At 43.9% G+C, this 21,126-nt stretch overlaps 1 protein-coding gene across 7 annotated transcripts in view; it reads right to left on the bottom strand.

Moving 5' to 3' along the window:
• myocd (myocardin) overlaps positions 1-21,126 on the bottom strand; it is a 143,512-nt gene that overhangs the window by 19,685 nt on the left and 102,701 nt on the right. For 4 of the 7 annotated variants that reach the window (XM_078279196.1, XM_078279194.1, XM_078279192.1 and 1 more), the window contains exon 4: positions 6,561-6,626. The exons of 1 other annotated variant lie outside the window; for it this stretch is intronic. In XM_078279196.1, the coding sequence (XP_078135322.1) occupies positions 6,561-6,626 (66 nt within the window). Of the gene's footprint in view, positions 1-6,560; positions 6,627-11,131; positions 11,474-21,126 lie in introns of those variants that run through there. 2 more of the 7 variants (XM_078279193.1, XM_078279195.1) reach the window with 2 other exon arrangements.

Below are 21,126 nucleotides of genomic sequence, written 5' to 3' on the forward strand. Positions count from 1 at the left end.
CCCACTGTCGTTTAGCAATCGAAAAAAAAACTGTATATAACATAATAACATAACACTGACCGCTCTGTGGCATGAGTACTTTTTTATTTCTAATACTTTTAGGGCTGTCACCAATAAAAAAAAAAAGAAGTCATTATTGTAATTCAAATGAATCCAAAAACAAATCATGAAGTCTTATCCTAAAATACATCAAGGCTGCAGTCACACTATGTTTTTAGGAACTAAACTTAAAAAGTGTGCTGTAATTTTCAACTTGTGGACTGCTGAGCTAGATGCAGCTCATGCTCCTAGCCCTGCCTGCTTTTTGTCCCAGCATCGAGTTAAGTTGGCCTGTGTGGTCGTGTTCCCTTCACCCGGCCGTCTCCGCAGCCTCGCTTACAGACAAACCCACATTGAGAGGTAGCTGCTGCGCGGCCTGCTACAATAAACACTGACAATTATATGCTGAGAATTTACAGTTTGAATAAATGATAACAGATTCAATATTTCACTTTTCCACACTCAAACTGTAATTCAACTTTCAAATAGGCACACGATAGATTTACTTAGATTTTGTGAACATAACCTTGCAACACAAGCAGTAACATTTCAAGACGGACGCTGCATACAGATTGTGATTAATGAGATAATAATGCAGTGCGGGACAATTGCTTGGGCCCTGGGAGTGCGCGCACACACACACACACACACACACACACACACACACACACACACACACACACACACACACACACACACGTGTGCGTTTCACTATCTTTGTGGGGACCCATCATTGACATAATGCATTCCCTAGCCCCTTACCATAACCTTAACCATCACAACTAAATGCCTAATCTTAACCCTTACCCTCACCCTAACCATAATCTAATTCTAACCCTAATCCTAAAACCAAGTCTTAACCCTCAAACAGCCCTTTAAAGTTGTGGGGTCCAGCATTTTGGCCCCACAAAGCTGTCCAGACCCCACAAGTATACTGTATTCCCGGTTTTTGGAGCCCACGAATATAGTTAAACAAGAACACACACACACACACACACACACATCATCGCATAGTGAGATAATGCTGCTACAGCGCCACCTATTGGCCAAATGGCACCAAATGTGTCATGGCCACCCAGATATTATATCTACACAAATCCACCAAATGTGGTTGCAATAGCAGAAAGCCTTCAGGAAATATTATTTCTTTTGTAATATAAGCTATGCACACAACATTGGAGTAAATTATGAGTACCAGCTGTAATAAAACTGTATGGAGCATCAAAAATCCGAAAAGGTAACTTTTTCCGACTTGGTCCAGAGATCTTCTGTACCAAATTCAATGATGATTGCTCAACATGGAGTGGATTTCAAATGTAAAGTTTCATAAACTTTAATAATTCCAACATAAAATTAGGTCACAGTAGGATGTGAGGGTTGAAATAAAGAAGGAAGGACGAATAGTATATGGCAATAATAGACCTATGAAGAAAGTCAGGAAAGAAAAAAGAACGGGTTGAAAGATGACATGAGGATAGGACAGCATCAAAATTCAAAATGACCTGTGAGTGTGAATTTGTTTGCAATACAGAAAATGAGCTACGTACAGTAATCAGGAACAGACAAGGAGAAAATGTACATTGAATTGAAAATGTTGAAGAAAGACAGAAACTAAGTAAGAATCAAAAGTTGAAATCAAATGAAAATAAAGAATGAAGTGAACGCAGGGTTTCTAAAGGTTTCACCAAGTCACATTTAAGCCCTTTTCAAGACCATTATCAATGAAATGTAAGACTTATATCAGGACATCAAAAACAAAGTCAGATGTTAGAATCAGGAAACATTGTCTGAAACAGTTCCCTGACTTCCTCATTGGCATTATAGGACTGGTGTCTAGATTGGCTGCAGTATAAGATGCATGTTGGTCTTATTTGTAGTCATAATACAGCAAATTATATTTGGACTAGCCACAGAAAGAACAACAATACCACGGAATTAAAATAAAAACATTGTAAAGCACTGCGGGAACATTTCAATGAGCATTAGAGGTAGTGTTGCATGGACGTAGGAAAATTAAGACCTGTTTAAAATGATTTAAGACCTAAAACACAATACTTCAGCGAATTTAAGACTTTTAAAGGCCTAAAATTTGTATTTTAAAATTTAGACTTTTTTTTGGGACTTTTTAAGAGCCCGCAGAAACCCTGAAACGTGTAAATAAAGGTTGATATAAGAATGGAGGGACACAGAAAGAGATTTTCATGTTGAAAGAATGGTAGAAAGGCAGAATAATATTTTATATAATATTATATATAATATTCCCAGAAGCAAAAAGAAAAAGCAGGATCGTGGAGTTGTAAACTGCAAGGTGCTCTTAAAGTCCCACAGGTCAACTGTAGCGGAGGGAAGTGAGGCCAGGGCTTCAAGGGAATGATGGGGAGGAAGGGTTAGATGGAGCGCAGGTGATCCAGTATGCCAGGGTGGAGGGACCAGCTGATGGTCCGTGGTCATGTTGGCGACATGACATCATCATCTGTTTAGAAGTCAGCGGCCTGCTATCTAACACTCTCCTGCCTGGGTGACATCACAGAGCTCTGAGTGTGTTCATACTGTGTAACCAAACTGCCTGACAACGCGTCCGACGTCATGTAACAGGATCCGGGGAGTCTAAAGCACAGACTTTTAAACATTCTGCAGCAGTATGAAAACATACGGCGCACTTTAAACCTATTGCCATACATATATCTGCTGAGCGTATCAGTCAGATGTAAACAAGACACAAAGAGGAGCATTAAGCAGAATTAAAGCACCGCTGCTCGGCAAATGGAAATGTGTGTTTTAATGCAGGAAGAAGCCCCGTAAACCTGCAGATACAGCCCTATTATCTTTATGAGGAAATATTAGATTGTGTGTGTATGTGTGTGTGTGTGTGTGTGTGTGTGAGTGGGCTCCTATGCAGGCTGAGAGGCTGGTCGGATTCTCCAGCAGCCTAATAAACACCAGATGTTCCCTGGGTAATATATACACAGACCCTGTGCCGTGTCCATCTCCCCAGCAGAAAGGAGCTCATGGACAGCAGCAGAGAGGAGAATGCTGCCACTCCTGAGGTCTGTCTTATTTTGCTGGGAGGACAAATGACGCTGCAGCTTCAGTGAGTGATAAGACATCCAGTGTGTGGTGTGAGAAAGTGTGTACTAACAAATACAAGCCTTAGCCACCCCCTTTCCATGTGCAATCAAGAGATAAACAGCCAATTGAAATTTCTTTTTTAAAAAGCGCTTGCAGCCCCGCTGGCCAATTGCGTTTCTCCGTGCTGCCTTATCTGTGACAGACTCCCAGCAGATGATAGGGCCTCGCCGGGCCTCTGGATTCCGTTCCCCCGCACACTTACCAGCCCTTTATCTGGAGGCTGGAGCCTCTGCGAGATGGCAAACGGTGCCAGAGATATCATTCAACAAATCCCTGGCCTGCAGTCCGCTGTTGTTCCTGAGTAACCTAAAAACTGCAGCCTGGCATTGCTCACTGCTGCTGTCCGCCGAGACGACACGGTGCTGCTGTAAAGTACGAGGAATGGATACCAGGGTAGTTTATTAGTGGCTGTCTGCTGTGAAACGGCTCATGCTAAGCAAACATATCATCTCCGTGTGCCCCATGGTGGCATGAAGTGTGTTGGAACATTACAGTGCTACAATGAGCGAAAGAAAATGAGTACAGGCCCGTAGCAACAGTGTGTGTCCCATGTCCTCACTGTGTCTGATGGGACAGACAGACAGAGTCACAGTGTCTGTCCCATGTCCTCACTGTGTCTGATGGGATAGACAGACAGAGTCAAAGTGTGTGTCCTATGTCCTCACTGTGTCTGATGGGACAGACAGAGTCACAGTGTCTGATGGGAACAGACAGACAGAGTCACAGTGTCTGTCCCATGTCCTCACTGTGTCTGATGGGACAGACAGAGTCACAGTGCCTGATGGGAACAGACAGACAGAGTGAGTGTCTGTCCAATGCTTCATGTTGTTGTGTTTGCAGGTGCTGTGCTGGTAACAGGTGGTGTCTCTGTAAATCTGTTTCTTTGAGGCAGAGAGCCTCTTCCAGCAGAGAGCCTTCCTCGGCGGTCACTCAGCTCGCTGTCTGCCTGCTCGCTGTCTGCCTGTCTGCCTGCCCGCTGTCTGCCTGCTCGCTGTCTACCTGTCTACCTGCCTGATGTCTGCCTGCTTGCTGTCTGTCTGTCTGCCTGCTCGCTGTCAGCCTGTCTGCCTGCCTGCCTGCTGTCTGCCTGCTTGCTGTCTGTCTAAGAGGAGCATTAAGCTGTCTGCCTGCTGCCTGCTCGCTGTCTGCCTGCCCGCTGTCTGTCTGTCTGCCTGCCCGCTGTCTGTCTGTCTGCCTGCCCGTTGTCTGCCTGCCTGCTGTCTGTCTGTCTGCCTGCCCGTTGTCTGCCTGCTCGCTGTCTTTCTGTCTGCCTGCATGCTGTCTGTCTGCTCACTGTCTGCCTGCTCACTATCTGCCTGTCTGCCTGCTCACTGTCTGCCTGCTTGCTGTTTGCCTGTCTGCCTGCTCGCTGTCGGCCTGTCTGCCTGCCCGCCTGCCAGCTGACTGCCTGCCCGCTGTATGCCTGCTCGCTGTCTGTCTGCCTGCTCCCTGTCGGCCTGTCTTCCTGCTCGCTGTCTGCCTGCTCACTGTCTGCCTGCTCACTATCTGCCTGTCTGCCTGCTCGCTGTCTGCCTGCCCGCTGTCTTCCTGTCTGCCTGCTCGCTGTCTGCCTGCTCGCTGTCTGCCTGTCTGCCTGCCCACCTGTCTGCCTGCCCACTGTCTGCCTGCTCGTTGTCTGTCTGCCTGCCCGCTGTCTGCCTGTTGTCCTGCTCACTGTCTGCCTGCTCACTGTCTACCTGCCGCTGTCTGCCTGTCTTCCTGCTCACTGTCTGCCTGCCGCTGTCTGTCTGCTCACTCTCTGCCTGCCCGCTGTCTGCCTAGATATCATCTTATGTCATTTTCTGAACCTACCAGACTGTTCTAGCTGTTCTATTATTTGACTTTACCCATGTAGTCATTACTTATGACTTATTACGTATATTACTTATTTATCTAAAATGTAATTGTGAAAATATTTAGTTAAAGCGCTACAATATCGTCGCAATATTAATATTGAGGTATTTGGTCAATAATATCGTGATATCTCATTTTCTCCATATCGCCCAGCCCTAGTGCGAATTAATCGCACAAAAAAAACGTCCGCGGTGTGTAAAGACCTTTAGTCTTTTGTTTGGTCAAGCTCATCTCAAAACTGTAGTGAGCATAGACTACAGCCACTCAGATTCTGCCGATTCCACTGATTGGTTTCATCAGTCCATCAGTGAAATCCTCTGCTGAGTCCTCTGTCTCCATCCTTCTTCATGTCTTCCTTTCTTTTACAAGCATCTGATTTTATTGTTTTCATTTCAACAGCAATGGCTAATCACAAAGCACTCGTATCTTTTCCATGCAACATGTCAGACTCAATGATCTGATTCATGTGAAATGATGCTTCTCACAACTGTGTTCCAAGATTTTCAAAATAATACTGATTGAGCCAAGGAGACCTACAGTTAAAGGGCAAATAAAAAACAAAACAACAAGCGCTCATATTTCCCACACTGTGCTGGATCTTTGAACCTTTACATCCATGATGCTCTCCAAAACTGTCAACACATACAGTACATGGTATTAGATTTTTCACTCGACTACGTTACTTGAACAATCTGTTCTTCATTTGTGTACTTCTTGGCTGAATTTCGTTATTTATATATTAACAAGACTATAATATAGTCTCAGCCTCAGAGTCTCACAGCATCTTTCAGCTCATGGTTTTACGGCCCACAACTGTTTTGGTTCACTCTCACCGCTCTCATCTGCGATATTTCCAGACACAACAGGCAGCTGTTCCCAGAGAAAAACTCACACCTCCTCTGCTCTGTGTCTGCTGGATGTGTTAACCCTCAACTGTTTGCTAGCATGTTAACCATATCAACTTTATAAAGTGAGAATATGTCAGTATTGTGTTTACAGCTTGTTCTGCTGCCACCAAGTGGCCAAAAAATCTAATTACCACTTTAACCAACATGGGATGTTCGGCACAAATTCTAAAACGAATACCATGATCCTGATCATGTGACACACTGTGGTTTAAAGACCTGGTATCTGCTGCAATGACTACAAAAACAATTATTCCAAATAATCTGTCATGTTCTGTGGATCTCCCACTGTTCCTAAAAAGGTAGATTACTGTTAACTATCTTCATTTTGTTTCCCTTCATTGCACAAAACTGGACAAAGAACAGCAACGCTCTCCCCATTCTTGGTACGTGAGAAGACATGTTTTGATGTTGGTTGGGTTTATTTTGCACCTGTATGTCTTATTACTAACTGGACCAATGCATGGTGTGTGTCCCCCTGCTTGTCTATTGTGTCTCTTGCTCTGTTCCTCTGTCTGTCTTACTCACACTGCAGTATAAAAGCCTGTCAGTGGAAGTGTGTGTGTGTGTGTGTGTGTGTGTGTGTGTGTGTGTGTGTGTGTGTGTGTGTGTGTGTGTGTGTGTGAGACTCACGAGGCATGATGCCTTGGTCTGCCAGCTGCTCTCGTGTCCTCCTCTGCTGAAGTCTTAACTGCAGGACTGAAGGTGGAAGAGGAGGAGGAGGAGGAGGAGGAGGAGGGGAAGAGTAAAAGAAGAGAAAGAGATGTGGAAAGACAGGTAAGGGACAGACAAAAAGCAGGAAGAGACTGAGAATTCAACCCATTTTAAATGCTGTTTCATAGGAATAATTTCACTTCACCTACATGCACATGTGTGTGTGTTTCCATATGCACAGAAATGATGCGGGGAACAACGCTGCTCGCTCACAAATATTTCTGTGAGCAGGATGTAGCCAATGATAAACACAGCTCCTGGCTTTTAAACAGATCTGCTCGCCAGTGTGTGGTCCGCAGGGTGTGTGTGTGTGTGTGTGTGTGTGTGTGTGTGTATGTGTGTAGGTGGGAGTGAGAGGTCATAAACATAGAACCTCCCCCATGTCTGTTAGTCTGCTCGTGTCTGTGGCTCTTTTGCTTTCTTGTTTTTCCTTCTTGCTGTTATCTGAAAGTCTCTCACACACACACACACACACACACACACACACACACACACACACACACACACACACACACACACACACACACACACACACACACACACAGTACAGTATGATATGTTCCTTTTCTGCAAGGCCCTAATCACTTTCTGCTTGTCCTTCCTATTAATTCTCTCCCTCAGGTGGTTCATATCACATTCAAGCATTTTCTGAATTCTTTCAAACCTTTTGGGCTTTGATCTAATTACTTTTTTTAACAGTTTGACTGAATCTCAGCGAGCTCAGGTGCCACATCGTCCCACCAGGCCCTTCCCGTCATCTGACATCTGCTTTGGTTTACAGTGACGGGGTGGTGACCCGCTGGTCGCAACATCACAGAGAGCAAACAACTGAAAGATGACCAAAGCGTGTATCTGATAGATCCTCTGTTATTTCCCCTCCGATAGTGAGCTCCCATCCATGTACACAGGCACATATGGTCCATCTGTCACAGAACTATGTAACTATGCTTCGCTGCTCTGTGTTCACAAAAAAGTTATCAATACTTATGTATGAAAAAGCTCAGCAGCTGCTATATAATCTGCTGCTATTTCTTTAAAAACTTCTCAGTTTGATTGTTACAGCTTTGTTATCCGTGCTGACACGTGATGCTAACACATTGTTTGTTCCATTTTTGTTTTGAGCTAACACAATGGTAAGGCAGCGGCATTTTAAGTCAGCTGAAAGTCCTCATTTTATCCAAACCTCTTGGCTGCTCTGTGTTTACTTAAAGGTTATCAATAATAGTGTCTGCCATAGAATCTGCTGTCTCTCGCTAGTCTGGACTGATTGCAGAGTGTGCATGTTATAGAAGGAGGAGGCGAGCCAGATCACTGAAGCATTCCCACTCTGCCTGTCTCACTTTGAGACTGAAGACATTTGTTTTACCTTGGGCTCTCTTGACAACAAAGGACATACAAATCCACAGCAACATTTACACATTTTCAGATTGATGGTGTAAATAAATGCTCATTTGGCCTGCTCGGCACTGGCGTAGCGACATTTGGATTTATTGTGGCGAACACATTCATAGCCCCCCACACACAAGAAAGAAACATTATTAAAAGTGTGGTTTTATTAAAAATAAAACCACACTTTTACTTCAACAGACTGGTTGCATTTTTTACGTGAGTGTTCCCCTTAGCACAAGCAGGAATGTGTCCGCGACAGACGAACGAGCGTGACTGTATAACATCTAATAAACAGGTATTCCTCAATGAAGTATTAGGTTTATTTTAGTCTAATACCTCTGCTTAAAACACAACGGGCATCTGGTCTTGGACAGTTAGAGGCAGATTTGTGAAGGTGAGCTGTAGCCAGATGCAAGAGAGCCAACGCTCTAGTGTTAAGATGCGGATTGAGGAGCGGCTCCACGGACAGTGACTTATGGTAAGTAGAGGGATAGAAGGGTGCTGCGCATTTGAAGAAGAAAAAAAAGCCAACCCATACCACAGGTACATGCTGTTTTATCTGTTGCCAGAGTGCCAATCATTGTCAGCGGAGGGTTTGCCTCTGATATTATTACTTATTATCAGTTTAGTCAGAAATATGATCACGGATATAGAATCTGCCAGTAACATTCCTTTGGTCTCACAAGCTATTTCATCCATTAAAGGCTCAATTAGTAGGATGCGCACAACACCAGCTTAGTTTACTGAGAGCACACACTGTGGGTCAGACAGATGACCCTGGGAGTACCAGGATTGGTGTGCTTATGAATTAAGAATTCCCAGACAGTAAGTTACAGTTTGACTATTTTGTGTTCTAATTCAGAGGGTTTTCAACGTTTTTAAGCCAAGGACCCCTTAACTGAAAGAGAAACAATACTACATATTGTTAAGTTGCATATTAAACTGCGCCTAAAATAAAGTGTAGGGCAGCCTAAAGCCTTTATAGATACCTTTTTTGCATAGAATACTAAGCTATTTTTTGGCATGATTTCATAAATCATGTTTTGATTAAACATAAATGTGGCACAATGGATCCTCTGGATGAACTATCTGTGGATCTTAGTGACTACCTTACCTATAGGCCAGTAAGTCTATCATCAATAAAAAAAAATATCACAAATTGTATTGGATTCATGTTAGGACATTTTAATTTTTGAAAAAAACTTTCAAAAACGTAACAATAATTTGGACCCCCTGTTGAAGATCTCTGTTCTAATTTGAATAAAGAGTGACAGCTGAACTACCATTAACGTGTGCGTTTTCCTTTCTCCTCAGGTGAGACGTGAACAGGTTGTGGCTCGGCTACGCTGATGTAAACAAGCAGTTTGGTGCTGACTTACTGTCCAACATGTGCTCGACACCTCGTAGTATTGATTTAATTTATATTTGACGCCTCGGTCATACTATTATGTCAGCCCTTTGAGCTGTTAATCAAACCGGCATGAGAACGAGTCAGTAACACATACGCACACACACACACACACACACACACACACACACAAAACATTTGGCGGTCCGCAGGGAACACTTGACTGAGATCTTTATCTTCCCCTTTAGCTTCGCCCAAGCAGCAGCAGCAGTTCCCATGGCTTTGATAATGGGCCTAAGCGTGGGGCAGGAGGAGCATGGGCGCTGACTGGAACTCCAACTGCTGCAGCTTAAAGGAGACTGTAAATCCTGGACACGCAGATCGTCTGAGACTCGCCCTGTCATCAGCGGTTATCTCAGAGAGATTTACGGACGGTAAGTTTACTTTCTTACGCACAACATTTCACTCATGCACTCCTAAATTCCCCCGACCAATCATGCTGGCTGTACCTTGTATCAGCCAGCATTAATCCCTCCGACTGTAACATCAAGCAGACTTGAGGGAAGATGACCTTTATGTCAGTAATCTCCACATCTGCGCCACATTAAGCAGCGAGAGCATGTGGGTTAGAGCCACACAGACCCTGAGCCAGCCTGTCCTGCTCCCCGGAGCACTGGGGCTCATTTCCAGTTCTGCTCTAAACAACTCAAAGGAAAAGCGTCATTTACCATGCCATTTGTGGACACCAATTACAGCTCACAGGCAAAGTGGCTGTCAGTCAGGACTGAAGCACTCCAGCCATGCTTTGCACGATTCAGAGGCCATGGTGTGTATGAAGCTTTACAGAGCAGAGAGCTGATCTGAGCTCTGCTGCCGTTGCACTCTCCTCAGGGAGGGGGCACTGTTGCTCAGACCACACACTCAACACATACGATCAGCCTCACAGACACTATGTTCAAACACTAAGATAGTGTGTGGGTGCCAGGGAGAGTGATGGAATTAAAGATGGAGGCAGTGTGTGAGAGTGTGTGTGTGTGTGTGTGTGTGTGTGATGGAGATAGATGGATACAAAGCCCCAGCAGCTGCTGCGTGTTAAGGGGAGTTTAAATCAGCACTGTAGTCCGTACCCTTCCTCCCCTTTTGATATACACAGGTGTACACACACACACACACACACACACACACACACACACACACACACACACACACACACACACACACACACAAGCTTCTAATTCAGCAATATAAAGATAACCTCTGACCCCTCTCCGGTGTCTAATCTCCCCGAGCCACAGTGAGAACATCTCCCTGGCTTCCGTCAGCAGCAGGTTAGCCACTGGCATGAAACAAGTGCACTAACCTGCCCGAGACATCACCCGAGACATCGCCCGAGACATGTCCTGCGTTTACGAGGAGGCGGATGAAGATCAAAGAAACCGTCCAGCCGTGAATTGATCACAGTGTGACAGGGCTCAGAGCTCGGGAGAATATCTGACTTATGCTGACCTCCCTCTTGCATTCCTCGTACCGTCACATGTTTATAACACACACCTGTCACTTTGCTGGTGTCACTGCAGAGCACATTGTAAGTGTCAACACAGCTCACCCAAGACAGATGAATTACATAATGAACACAAGATGGCCTGTAAATGCCAAGTGTTGAAAGACAAACGGGTTGCACGAATAAACACAGCTGCACACCAACTGTCCCCTGACAGACAGACAGACACAGGTCAGTCCTCTTTTGACTTACCTGATCTAAACTTGCTTCGTATCAGTATGGAGTGTTCAGAGCCCAGAAGAGTCATAATGCTTACAGTCCAGTTCCAGTGATCAAAAGATGCAAAGTAAAGTCACACACACTCGAGAAGCGGTGCACACTTGGACCCCTGGCCACCTCTGGATGCCAGACTGAGAGGAGATGGAGTGACTCAGCCTGCCTCATCAACACGTTGGCTTCTTTCTGGCGTCTCTCAGCGAGTCAGCACACTACAGCAGGTTCCTGCTCTCTGCTCTTCTCTCTCCCCCGGGGCTGATGTAGGAGTGTGGGTCTGCGGGACCGTCAAGCTTTGGTCCCATCTAGCTGAGAACTGTGAGCAGGGCCAGGACAGCACAGAGATATGCCCTGCTCGGGGAGGTGCTACCCGGCCAGGGTTTTCTCTAAGCCCCGCCTGGAGGCTGGACAGGGCTTGGCTGATGACTTCCTCCTCCCTTGCCACCAGTTTAAATATATCTGCCTATCAGCCTGCTGCCTGTCATTAGAGAGGGAGGGAGAGAGCGAGATCCAGACAGAGACAGACGCTGATAGTGGAGCAGCAGTACAGCCAGGAGGTTTCATTTCTTACAACATGTCAGCCTACTGACTAACTACTAACTGCTTTATATAATCATAATAATACAAAGGTTGGTTAGATTCTAGTTTACTTTGATATGATGATTGGATATTTTCCTGGTCTATTTCCTTGTATTAACAGTACATGTGAGAGGCGTCGCTCGTGCAGAGGATCTGTATACAACTCTGAGTACCTTCAGCTCGATGGATCATTTCAGCTTCTTCTAGCTCAACTTTGATGTTGTTGCTTCACAGATAGGGCCGCCGGAGAGCGCAGAACTCGGCCAAGGCCAACAGTCCATACTGATATGATATGCAAATCTGCAACCACAATCATTAAACATGTCTGGATATATTTCCAAAACTATTAGAATCATGTGAAAATATGGCTGTGGATAGCTGAAGCCTCATCATCTCTGCTGTGCATTTATTATGCATATACAGAAAATACTTTAATATCATGTAGGTATGCACAAATATCAAATGCTTCGACTGAAATAACATCATGAACATGACCTCAAGATCATCAACCACTGCACAGCTGGAGTTAAATCCTCAAACAGCCGCAGGTCAGCAGTCAGGACACTGTTTAGCCTATGCTGCATGATGAGGAGGGTGACGCTGTGTAACGCTAATACTATAAACAGAACGTGATTATTAATCACACAAAGAAAAAGAAAGTAAGAGTCTACTTTAAGTCAATAACAATCTCCATCTTTAACTCATCTGGACGTCGGCGCTGAGTGTCTGTCTGCGGCGTCCCGGGTCACAGCTGCAAGCGTTAGCATACTGGAGACGACCAAAGCACACAGAGCTACTATAAAGCCGTAGCCCCATCTTGTGGAACAGTCCCGGCACGCCACACATGAAAGATAACTTGTGTATCCACCCTGTGATTCAAATCTACTCCAAAATATAAAGGGTTCTTCCTTGGCCGTTGCTACACCCTTCCACCAAGTTTAATGCAAATCGTTAACAGACGAACAAACAGACAAACCATGCCCAAAACACAACCTCCTTGGTGAAAATATAAACCCAGGGGTTAAAGTGGGCCACCTTTGATTAATAAGTAAATTAATCTTATTGGCAGTTTCATACATCAGTGTTTTCCCTTTATTTAAAATAACGCCAAATATCCATCCAGTGTTTCCTTACTCTATATCCACGGCGTTCCACTTCCGGGATTGCTCCGTTGCCGCCGGAAATTCCCCCGGATGTCCCTCATCGTCTTCACTGAGCCGTCAGTCTTGTGTCCACAGAAGCGTCAACCTGTTGTGCGCTAGTAATAATCCTCCGTGCGGAAACACAGTGAGCCGTACAACCTTAATTACATTGATTTAACGAAATTCGATTACAATTTTTTTTTTTTTTATTGAATTATTCGAGTTATACGAGGAATCGTTTCAGCCCTAATTGTAATTGGTTTAAAGAAATGCCAATAAACCAGAGCATGTTTTTCTCCCATCCAGGAATGCTGTGTAGACTGGCCAGACCCTCCTCCGCAGCACTGTGGAGGAAGGTCTGGCAAAGCAAGACTAGTGTTTCCTCGATACACTCTCAGTAGCATAGCGCCGTGAGTCTATGACAAGGCAAGTGTCTGTGGTGAGTTCACACGTCTGTAATAACAGCAGGACAGTTGTTTACTATCTGTAAAAATCAGTTGAACAGATGAAGATCACATTGCCGGTAGCCTACCGGCTACAATCAGGCTGGGTAGTGAACGACACAGTAAAGTGCTGCAGAGCCGGTGTTTTCAGCTGAGACAGACAGAGAATATTCAGTTAAAACAGATCGGTGATGCTGTTCTGCCCTCATTGTTCTACGTGAGGTTAGCTGGAAGTGAATGTAGCCGAGGTGTGTTTTGTGTGGAGTGGCTGCGTCGGACTTGCTTGTCAGCAACCGGTCATAGGTAACTCACAGGTAATAGGTAACTGTGCTCTGATTCATTTGGTTAACACATCAGTCATCCTTTTGTTTGAATGAAAACTCCTGGCAATTGGCTCCTGGTGTTCTTCACCACTGATTTGGAAGACGGAAATAACGGGAGTAGCTATGAAAGTGAGTTTTCTTTAAGTGGTGTAATAGTCAGTCTTGTATAAAGTACTTGAAAGCAATACTTGAGTAAAAGTACAAGTATCTTATATTTGCTGTACTTAACTATTAGAAGTAAAAGTAAAAGTAAAGAAAAACTTTGATAATGAACTTTATTGTGGCTTCCTCGTAGTATAGCATACTATTCAGGGTTTTCACACCTTAGTAAACATACAATTCTAAGTCTGACATCTACAAAGAGAAAAACAGAATCACAATTTAAAGTTTTTGTTCACTGCAACGTACAAAAACATTTCTTGTAAGTAACGAGTAACGAAGACGCTAAGTAGTGGAGTATAAGTGAAAGTTTCCAATAATATAAACAACGAAGTAAAGTACAGATACATGGAAATTCTACTTAAGTACAGTAACTAAGTATTTGTAGTCTTATATCTTATATTACAACACTGTGTGTAGTGGATAGAGACTTTAAAGTGGATAGAAACTTTAAAGTGTTAAATTTGAGAATGGAATTTGGTGTGGTGTTAGCCAGATCTTAGGGTTCAGATCCTACTTGAACCCATGTATAAACCTACTGTGCACTACCTGCTGAGCAGCACACAGACACGTATTAGAGTTATGGTGGAGCATTTAGCAGCTAAAGAGAGAGATTTTCTAAGGGAATAAGAAATGGTATGATTTTCTTTCATGTCTTACATAACCGTTTGTGAAAATAACCAACGTTGCTTTCTGCCTCCTTTAGCTACAGTTTGCCTTCTCGATATACTTTGGCAACACAAATATGACTTATTGGTCACCATGAGAGTTTAAACTCTGATTTGAAGTCCAAGCTTTCATCAAATGCAATATAATTAAGATTCACAAAACATACTCAGGTTTTCCCCCCAATGTAATGTTATTTTTAAACTACAGTTACAGTGGGGCAGCTCGGTTGGAAACTTAGACATAGTCATATTTTCAAATCTCCAGTCAGCCTTTAGCACTGACTCAATAATGTAGGGCCCTGTGGAATCTCTCTTATCAGACTAATCTCACTAAGTGGGGTATGTATGACACGCCAATTCGTATGCCATTTTGGCATGTTATGAAGATGCATAATCGTTTTTTAGCGTGTTTATCAACGCTGTTTGGCCTCCGTTGACCTACATAACGTGAATGATCACCATAGCGAGTAGTATGAAAGGAGGGAGGTTGGTTGGGGTGGCGGATGAGCTGGGATTTTGTCCCGCGTGTGGTGTTTATCAACCGTTTTTTTTTTTTTTTAATAAAGCCTTCCCCAATGTTCTTTTCCTAAACCCAACCGTTTATTGTTTCCTTAAGCGTGTGACGTTGGTCACCGTCGTGTTTTTGTTGTTTTTTAATGTTACTAAAGCCTTTCCCAATGTTCTTTCCCTAAAACACAACCTCTTTTTTTTTTGGACGGCAAGTAAACTGACGTTCTAGCGATAGCACGGCACGTTCTCGCGATAACACGCCACGTGGTGTGTATGTTTACAGCATAGACATACACGTGGATAGCTCAAAATGCCTACAGATAATACGCCTTTTGGCTTTAGGAAAGTGGCGTGTATGTTTACGCAAAGTTATGATGCCATGTCTTATAGCTTTTTGAAATTCTCAATTTGGCAATTCTGTCTATGATTCTGTTATCACAGAAACTACTGGGCTCTACATTAATGCTGCCATCAGTCTGTGACTGGGCCTAGTCGGGCCCACTTGCCACCGGGCTAAACAGCTTTTCTGGGGGAAACCCTGTATACTTATTATAAAAGATTAAAAGGCGTGTGTACACCAAGTTACAAAGTGTGCTTATTTAAATGTGTAAGTATATGAAGGCCCTTTCAGCATCAGACTGCTCTTTTTACACTTTGATTTATTGATGAACGCTTCGATAAGGTATGAGTTGAGTGCTGTCTGTCGCCCAGCAGCGGAGAAGCAGGAGCTATATCTTTATCTATCTCCTCCAGCCTGTATTCAACAATCCATCCCTTCCTCCAGCTCCCACATACTAGGCGGACATTCGTCAGAGTTAGGCGCTCTGCTCAGGGGGCAGCGTTAGCCCACTGCAGAGACTCATAAACCTCCGTCAACACAGGACATCAGCTGGACACATCAAGGCTTTCTCTGCGCTGGTCATTCAGGCTTGATTTGAAGATATTATGGAACGTGATGCATTGCTTGAGACGAGGCACACTAGAAACCCACCAAAACATGAGAAAGAATCTCAAAATCCAACGCAGGAAGAAAGTTGTGGGAACGTCATTTATGTGTCCTTGTTTTTGTTGCACAGCAGGTGTCGAAGTCGGTAACGGCTGTTGTTCCCGAGGCTACTGTCTCCCTACACCCAGATTAAAGGGTTCTGTGGTTACAGCTGAGAATGTGAAATGCAGTACGTGTCCCTCTATCAGTCTGGCTTGCTGTCACTACATGCTCTGTACAAAGTGAGTCACAAGATTACATTTGCACCTTTTTTTAATTACATTATTTCACTTTTTTTCAAGGTAACTGGTCTTTATTTTTTCTACATAAGCTATTCAATATATTTCTCAGAAGAGCTGATAAGGGTCTGAAACGCGGACTGCATTGTTGACACACTAATATCCCAAATATCTGTTAAAGAAATAGTTCAACATTTGGGGTAATAAACTTATTTGCTTATGTGAGATGATACCAACAACAACACCTGTAAAGCTCGCTAATTTGTAAAGCTTGCCATTTTCACAATTCTGCTTTTTCACAGATTAAATAAACAAGAAACAATAAGAGCTTAAAAGGCTCAGAGCACGCTGCCTGGGCCGGCCTTCTGCGAGAGAACGGTGCTTATATGGAGGTTAGCCGCTGGTAACGCCCAACGGGGTAAGCGAGCATCTGGAAAGCGTACCTCCTATCGGGAGATTGTAGGCTAACAAGCCATCACCTTCCGTTAGCATTCCATTGGCTCCCATTCATTTTGGCGTCACTTTGACAGTGAATAACTTTACATCTGAAGCCTACGTGCTCTGCTGTTTTACGTAACCTGATGTATAGATTTATGTGTAGGGTATCTGAGTCAGAAATTGACTTAATCGCTGTTTTGGCTAACCTTGTACGCAGTTCTGTCAGATTTTCTTCCAGACTGTGGAACCATTAGCGAAACACATCTGTATGTTAGACACTGAACATTGTGGAAGGCTTTGTATTTTTGTTTTACTCTGTGTGTTTTTTATTGTGATATGGATCCCCCTGGGTCTGAAATAAAGAATAATGTATATGGTGTCGCTGTGTCCATTCTTTTACTGTCTATGGTACGGTCAGGACGGTAAGCGTTACCGTTGATGAGCACTGATCTCCCACAGAAGCCCGACCTGGCAGCAATTAGGCAGTAAGAGCACTACTCCAATTGCTAGCTCGCGGCTAGCAGTGTTGGCTGCCGCCGTTTCAGCATCTTTAAACTGTAGTTGGACTGAAGGCAGATCACTGCACTGGTGTTGGGCAAAAATGTCAATTTTTCAATAAAATTCTTGAATTAATTTTTTCTTTAGAGGCTCTGTTGAAGACAAAGATGTTTTCTGGTGTGACTCCAGAGTCCAGGCTTCACTTCCTGGCTACACTGAGGACTGATATCTGACTGCTGAAGCTTCTCAGCTATGAAGAAGAAGAACAATTCGTGTTTTAATTTCGGGACCCTTTCCTATGAATTTCTGAAGTTTCTTAGCTTATATTAGTTTTGAGGTCAGATAGTGTTTCAAAGTGGCCTGATTTCTATGCTAATGCAAAAAATTTCATTTTTATTTTCCCCACATGGCACATTTCTTACACAATATATTTAGCTTGTTCATAGAATGGTGCCCCGCTCTGTCCTCACGTCATTCTCCCCTCCATTTCATCTTAATGCCTTCTTCTTTCCCTTTTTAACTTTTTCTATCTACCTTGTTTATCCCTAGAGCCTATCTCCGGCTTGACATTGTCCCAAAGTTTTTATTCCCTAAAAATATCCACCAATTTCCTACCCTGCCACTATTAGTTTGCTACAGTAAATAAAAAGAGTACCAAAGAAGTGTGTGATTACTACAGGTCTTTCCTCTACATTGTATAAAAGCTGCAGTGACACAGCACTAATCAGTCATTGAGAGCTTTGCCCAGCAACAGCTCACTGCTTCTGCCTCGCCGCTATCCATTTTAATCTCTTCACACCATAAACACAGCGAGGAGCCTCGACACACAGCAGCGCGATGCACACACCAAAACATATAATAATTTAATGTAGTCTAATAAATGACACAGCAGCTCTGTTTGCTGTAGCTCGTGTGCTGACATGTGCTGGAGCAAGCTCCAAAAACCCATACAATGCTCCAGTCAAATATTTACACAGAGGCTTCTCAGGCTGCAAATCTATTGCTGACACCCAAGGGTACGCTGGCCTGTATACGCGGTGAATGAACATGCACACACACGCACACGCACACACACACACACACACACACACACACACACACAGTCCTGCGTCTTAATTAGCAGGTGAAAGTGCTTAAAGGGAAGGTCTGTCAGAGAGGGTTTGACAGTGTACACACAGTGTCTCAGAGAGATTCCTCAAGAGGTCACCCAGCCCTGGCTTAATCCTCCCCTTTAATTGGGCCCTATGTCAACGGACTGTCTGGAGCTGTGCATGTGTGTGTGTGTGTGTGTGTGTGTGTGTGTGTGTTTGAGTGTGTGTGCGTGTGTTTGTGTGTGTGTGTGTGTGTGTATGTTTGCGTGTGTGAGAGTGTCTGATGAAAAGAACAGGACTGAAGGAGATCAGCTCATATACCAGTTTGACAGATTCAAGTGCACATTTTGTACATTATATACACCAAGCGTGCAGAAGGGTGTCGCAGTGCGGCTCTTTTCGCTCGGCTGTGTGATGACTAATGCAAATGCAATAAGTCATACGCATCTGCATAGAGCATGTTAAAAACACACTTTCCATAATGCAACAAGTGAGCACAACGTGTTTATTGGCCGACTGCACAGACATCTAGATCACAAAATGACTGTTAGGGTTTTGGTGATTTCTTGTGTTTTAGATATCGCAGATGTGACTAGTTGAAATGCCCAAACTGCACAAAATATCATAAAAATTAAGTCCAAATTCAGCGAGCAAATTACAAACACTTGTTACTTAAGATGTGTCTGGAATTTTTAACAAGATTCACATTGTCCTGCCATTCGTTCCAATAAAAGATGAATCAGTGGTATTTAGCTCCCCAGCTGCTGATAGGAGCAGTCACGTTCTTGAAATGCTTTAAATATCTCTGCTCATATGCCATCCATGGAGTCCAGTTGTCCCTTGGCCATCTGCCTGAGAGAGTGTCACAGGAGGAAGTGTACTAGAATGCACTGTCCAATGTAGTATGATTGGAGCATGGAAGTTGCATGGAGTTGCCCTGCAGAGCATGTTTTTTCACTTCACCTCTTTGTCTTCAGGCCTCCATCCTTCGTGCCTGCTTCAAACCAGATCGGACCAAGTGGGAGCAAGGCTGGACAATCAGCTGGGCAAAGTGGGCAAATACCTTAGGGCACCAGATACTCCCAAACCCCCTGGGTAACTGCATGTCAACTGGTTTCTGCTTTAGTGTGGTGCTCTATATGTAATCAATAGGAAGGACAGGATGGACTGGAGAGCTGGTAGGGAAGAGTGTGTGTGTGTGTGTGTGTGTGCGTGCGTGCGTGCGTGCGTGTGTGTGCATTAGAGGAGGAGGATGGGAGATAGAGGTTGATAGAGCGGGTGTTAAGACTTTGTCAGACTATGAATAGGTGAGGTTGTCAGGAGTGCACAGGATATGGGTGGGGGGTCTTGGAGGGCACTATGTGTGTACATGTGTGTGTGTGTGTGTGTGTGTGTGTGTGTGTGCGTGTGTGCGTGGGTATGTGTGTATTTGTAAAGAGGCAGACATAGCGGCCTCCAGCAGCAGCTGTGTGATGTCAGTGTGTGTGTGTGTGTGTTCTGTCAGTGTGAGTGTGTGTTGCTGCTCCCTGTCCCTGTGCTGGGTGGCTCTCAGGTGAACACATCTGACACTGTATCGCCATAGCCCACGCCATTTAACGTTCTTAATTATTCCGTCATTGTTATTGCTATGTTTCCCTCCTGCCCTGACTTTTACTATATACCTTTTCTGTACATGCATATATTGTCATAATGATAGAATAAGGTTTAGAAAACCAAATAGATGTTTTTTAAGCCGGCAGGAGCAGCGGCGATTAACGTTGGTACTCTCCTCCCTAATGGATGCATTTTCATACAGCTCTTTGAGACAATGAATGGGACATTAAAAACTCATTTGCATGAAGGCCGTACAGCAATGTCTTATAATCACACTAAGGTCTGTAAGCCCAGAGCATTCATCCTGTCACGTGTAAAATATCAGAAATGAAAACAACTATAAAAGTTGCGTCCCGACACGGGAGTCCTCCATGTGCGCTATAAGTAATAATAATAATATCAGGAATGCTATTGATGTGACTCATTTAAACAAAACACTATTATTTCTTAACTGTATTGTTTTTATAGGTTGGTATGGATGTGGCGATCACATGGCATGTTGTGTGTTGACTGTTGACTGAACTGACAGAAGCACTGCGCAAGGGACAGCTGAGAGACAAATAGAAATGCTGAGGGGATAATATTTACCATTTAGTTTACTTGCCAAATTAAAAATGCTGAAATTGATAATGTGTTTCAGCGTTTCATGCCTTTAGGTTTTATGCTGCTAACAACTCAAAACAGAATCAATTGAACCAAATCAACAACTCCTCCATACCATACTACCATGTAGGTCGTTTATTCCTGCGCTCACGGTTTGAAACACGTCGCTGATGTTGTGGAATGGTTGCAGCTTAGTTATGTTTAGGCACAAAACCTACTTGGTTAGGTTTGGGCAACAAAACTACTTAGGTAAGTTTGGAAAAAGATCGTGGTTTGCCTCGCTCTTATACTTCGTCACATCACTTCCTGCTTTGCTCCTGTTATAATTACTATTGCCACTAGAGGGCACTGTCACTACATGCTCTTTATGTAAATATGAGTCCTAATTGCTGTTTTAACAAACCCAGCCTGGTCGCACAGAATTCCGTGAAATGATCACGAATTCTTAACAGCGTATTACGTGGTGGTGGCACGGAATGTGTGAAAAATCTGTGTGGCCACCACGGAAAACAATGCAAATGTAAAGTCAATAAATTACAGCATGTTTTTCTCCCATCCAGGAATGCTGTGTGGACTAGCCATTAAAACAAAAGCCCAGTTCACGTGGCACATCCAGTATTTCCTCACTCTGTGGAAGCTGGTCTTGGATGCTGCTATATCAGCGTTTAGGTTAGCTGTCCTGCTTTATTGGCTTTGGAGAAGT

This window comes from Sander vitreus, chromosome 21 (assembly GCF_031162955.1).
Source record: "Sander vitreus isolate 19-12246 chromosome 21, sanVit1, whole genome shotgun sequence".
Taxonomy (NCBI): Eukaryota; Metazoa; Chordata; class Actinopteri; order Perciformes; family Percidae; genus Sander; species Sander vitreus.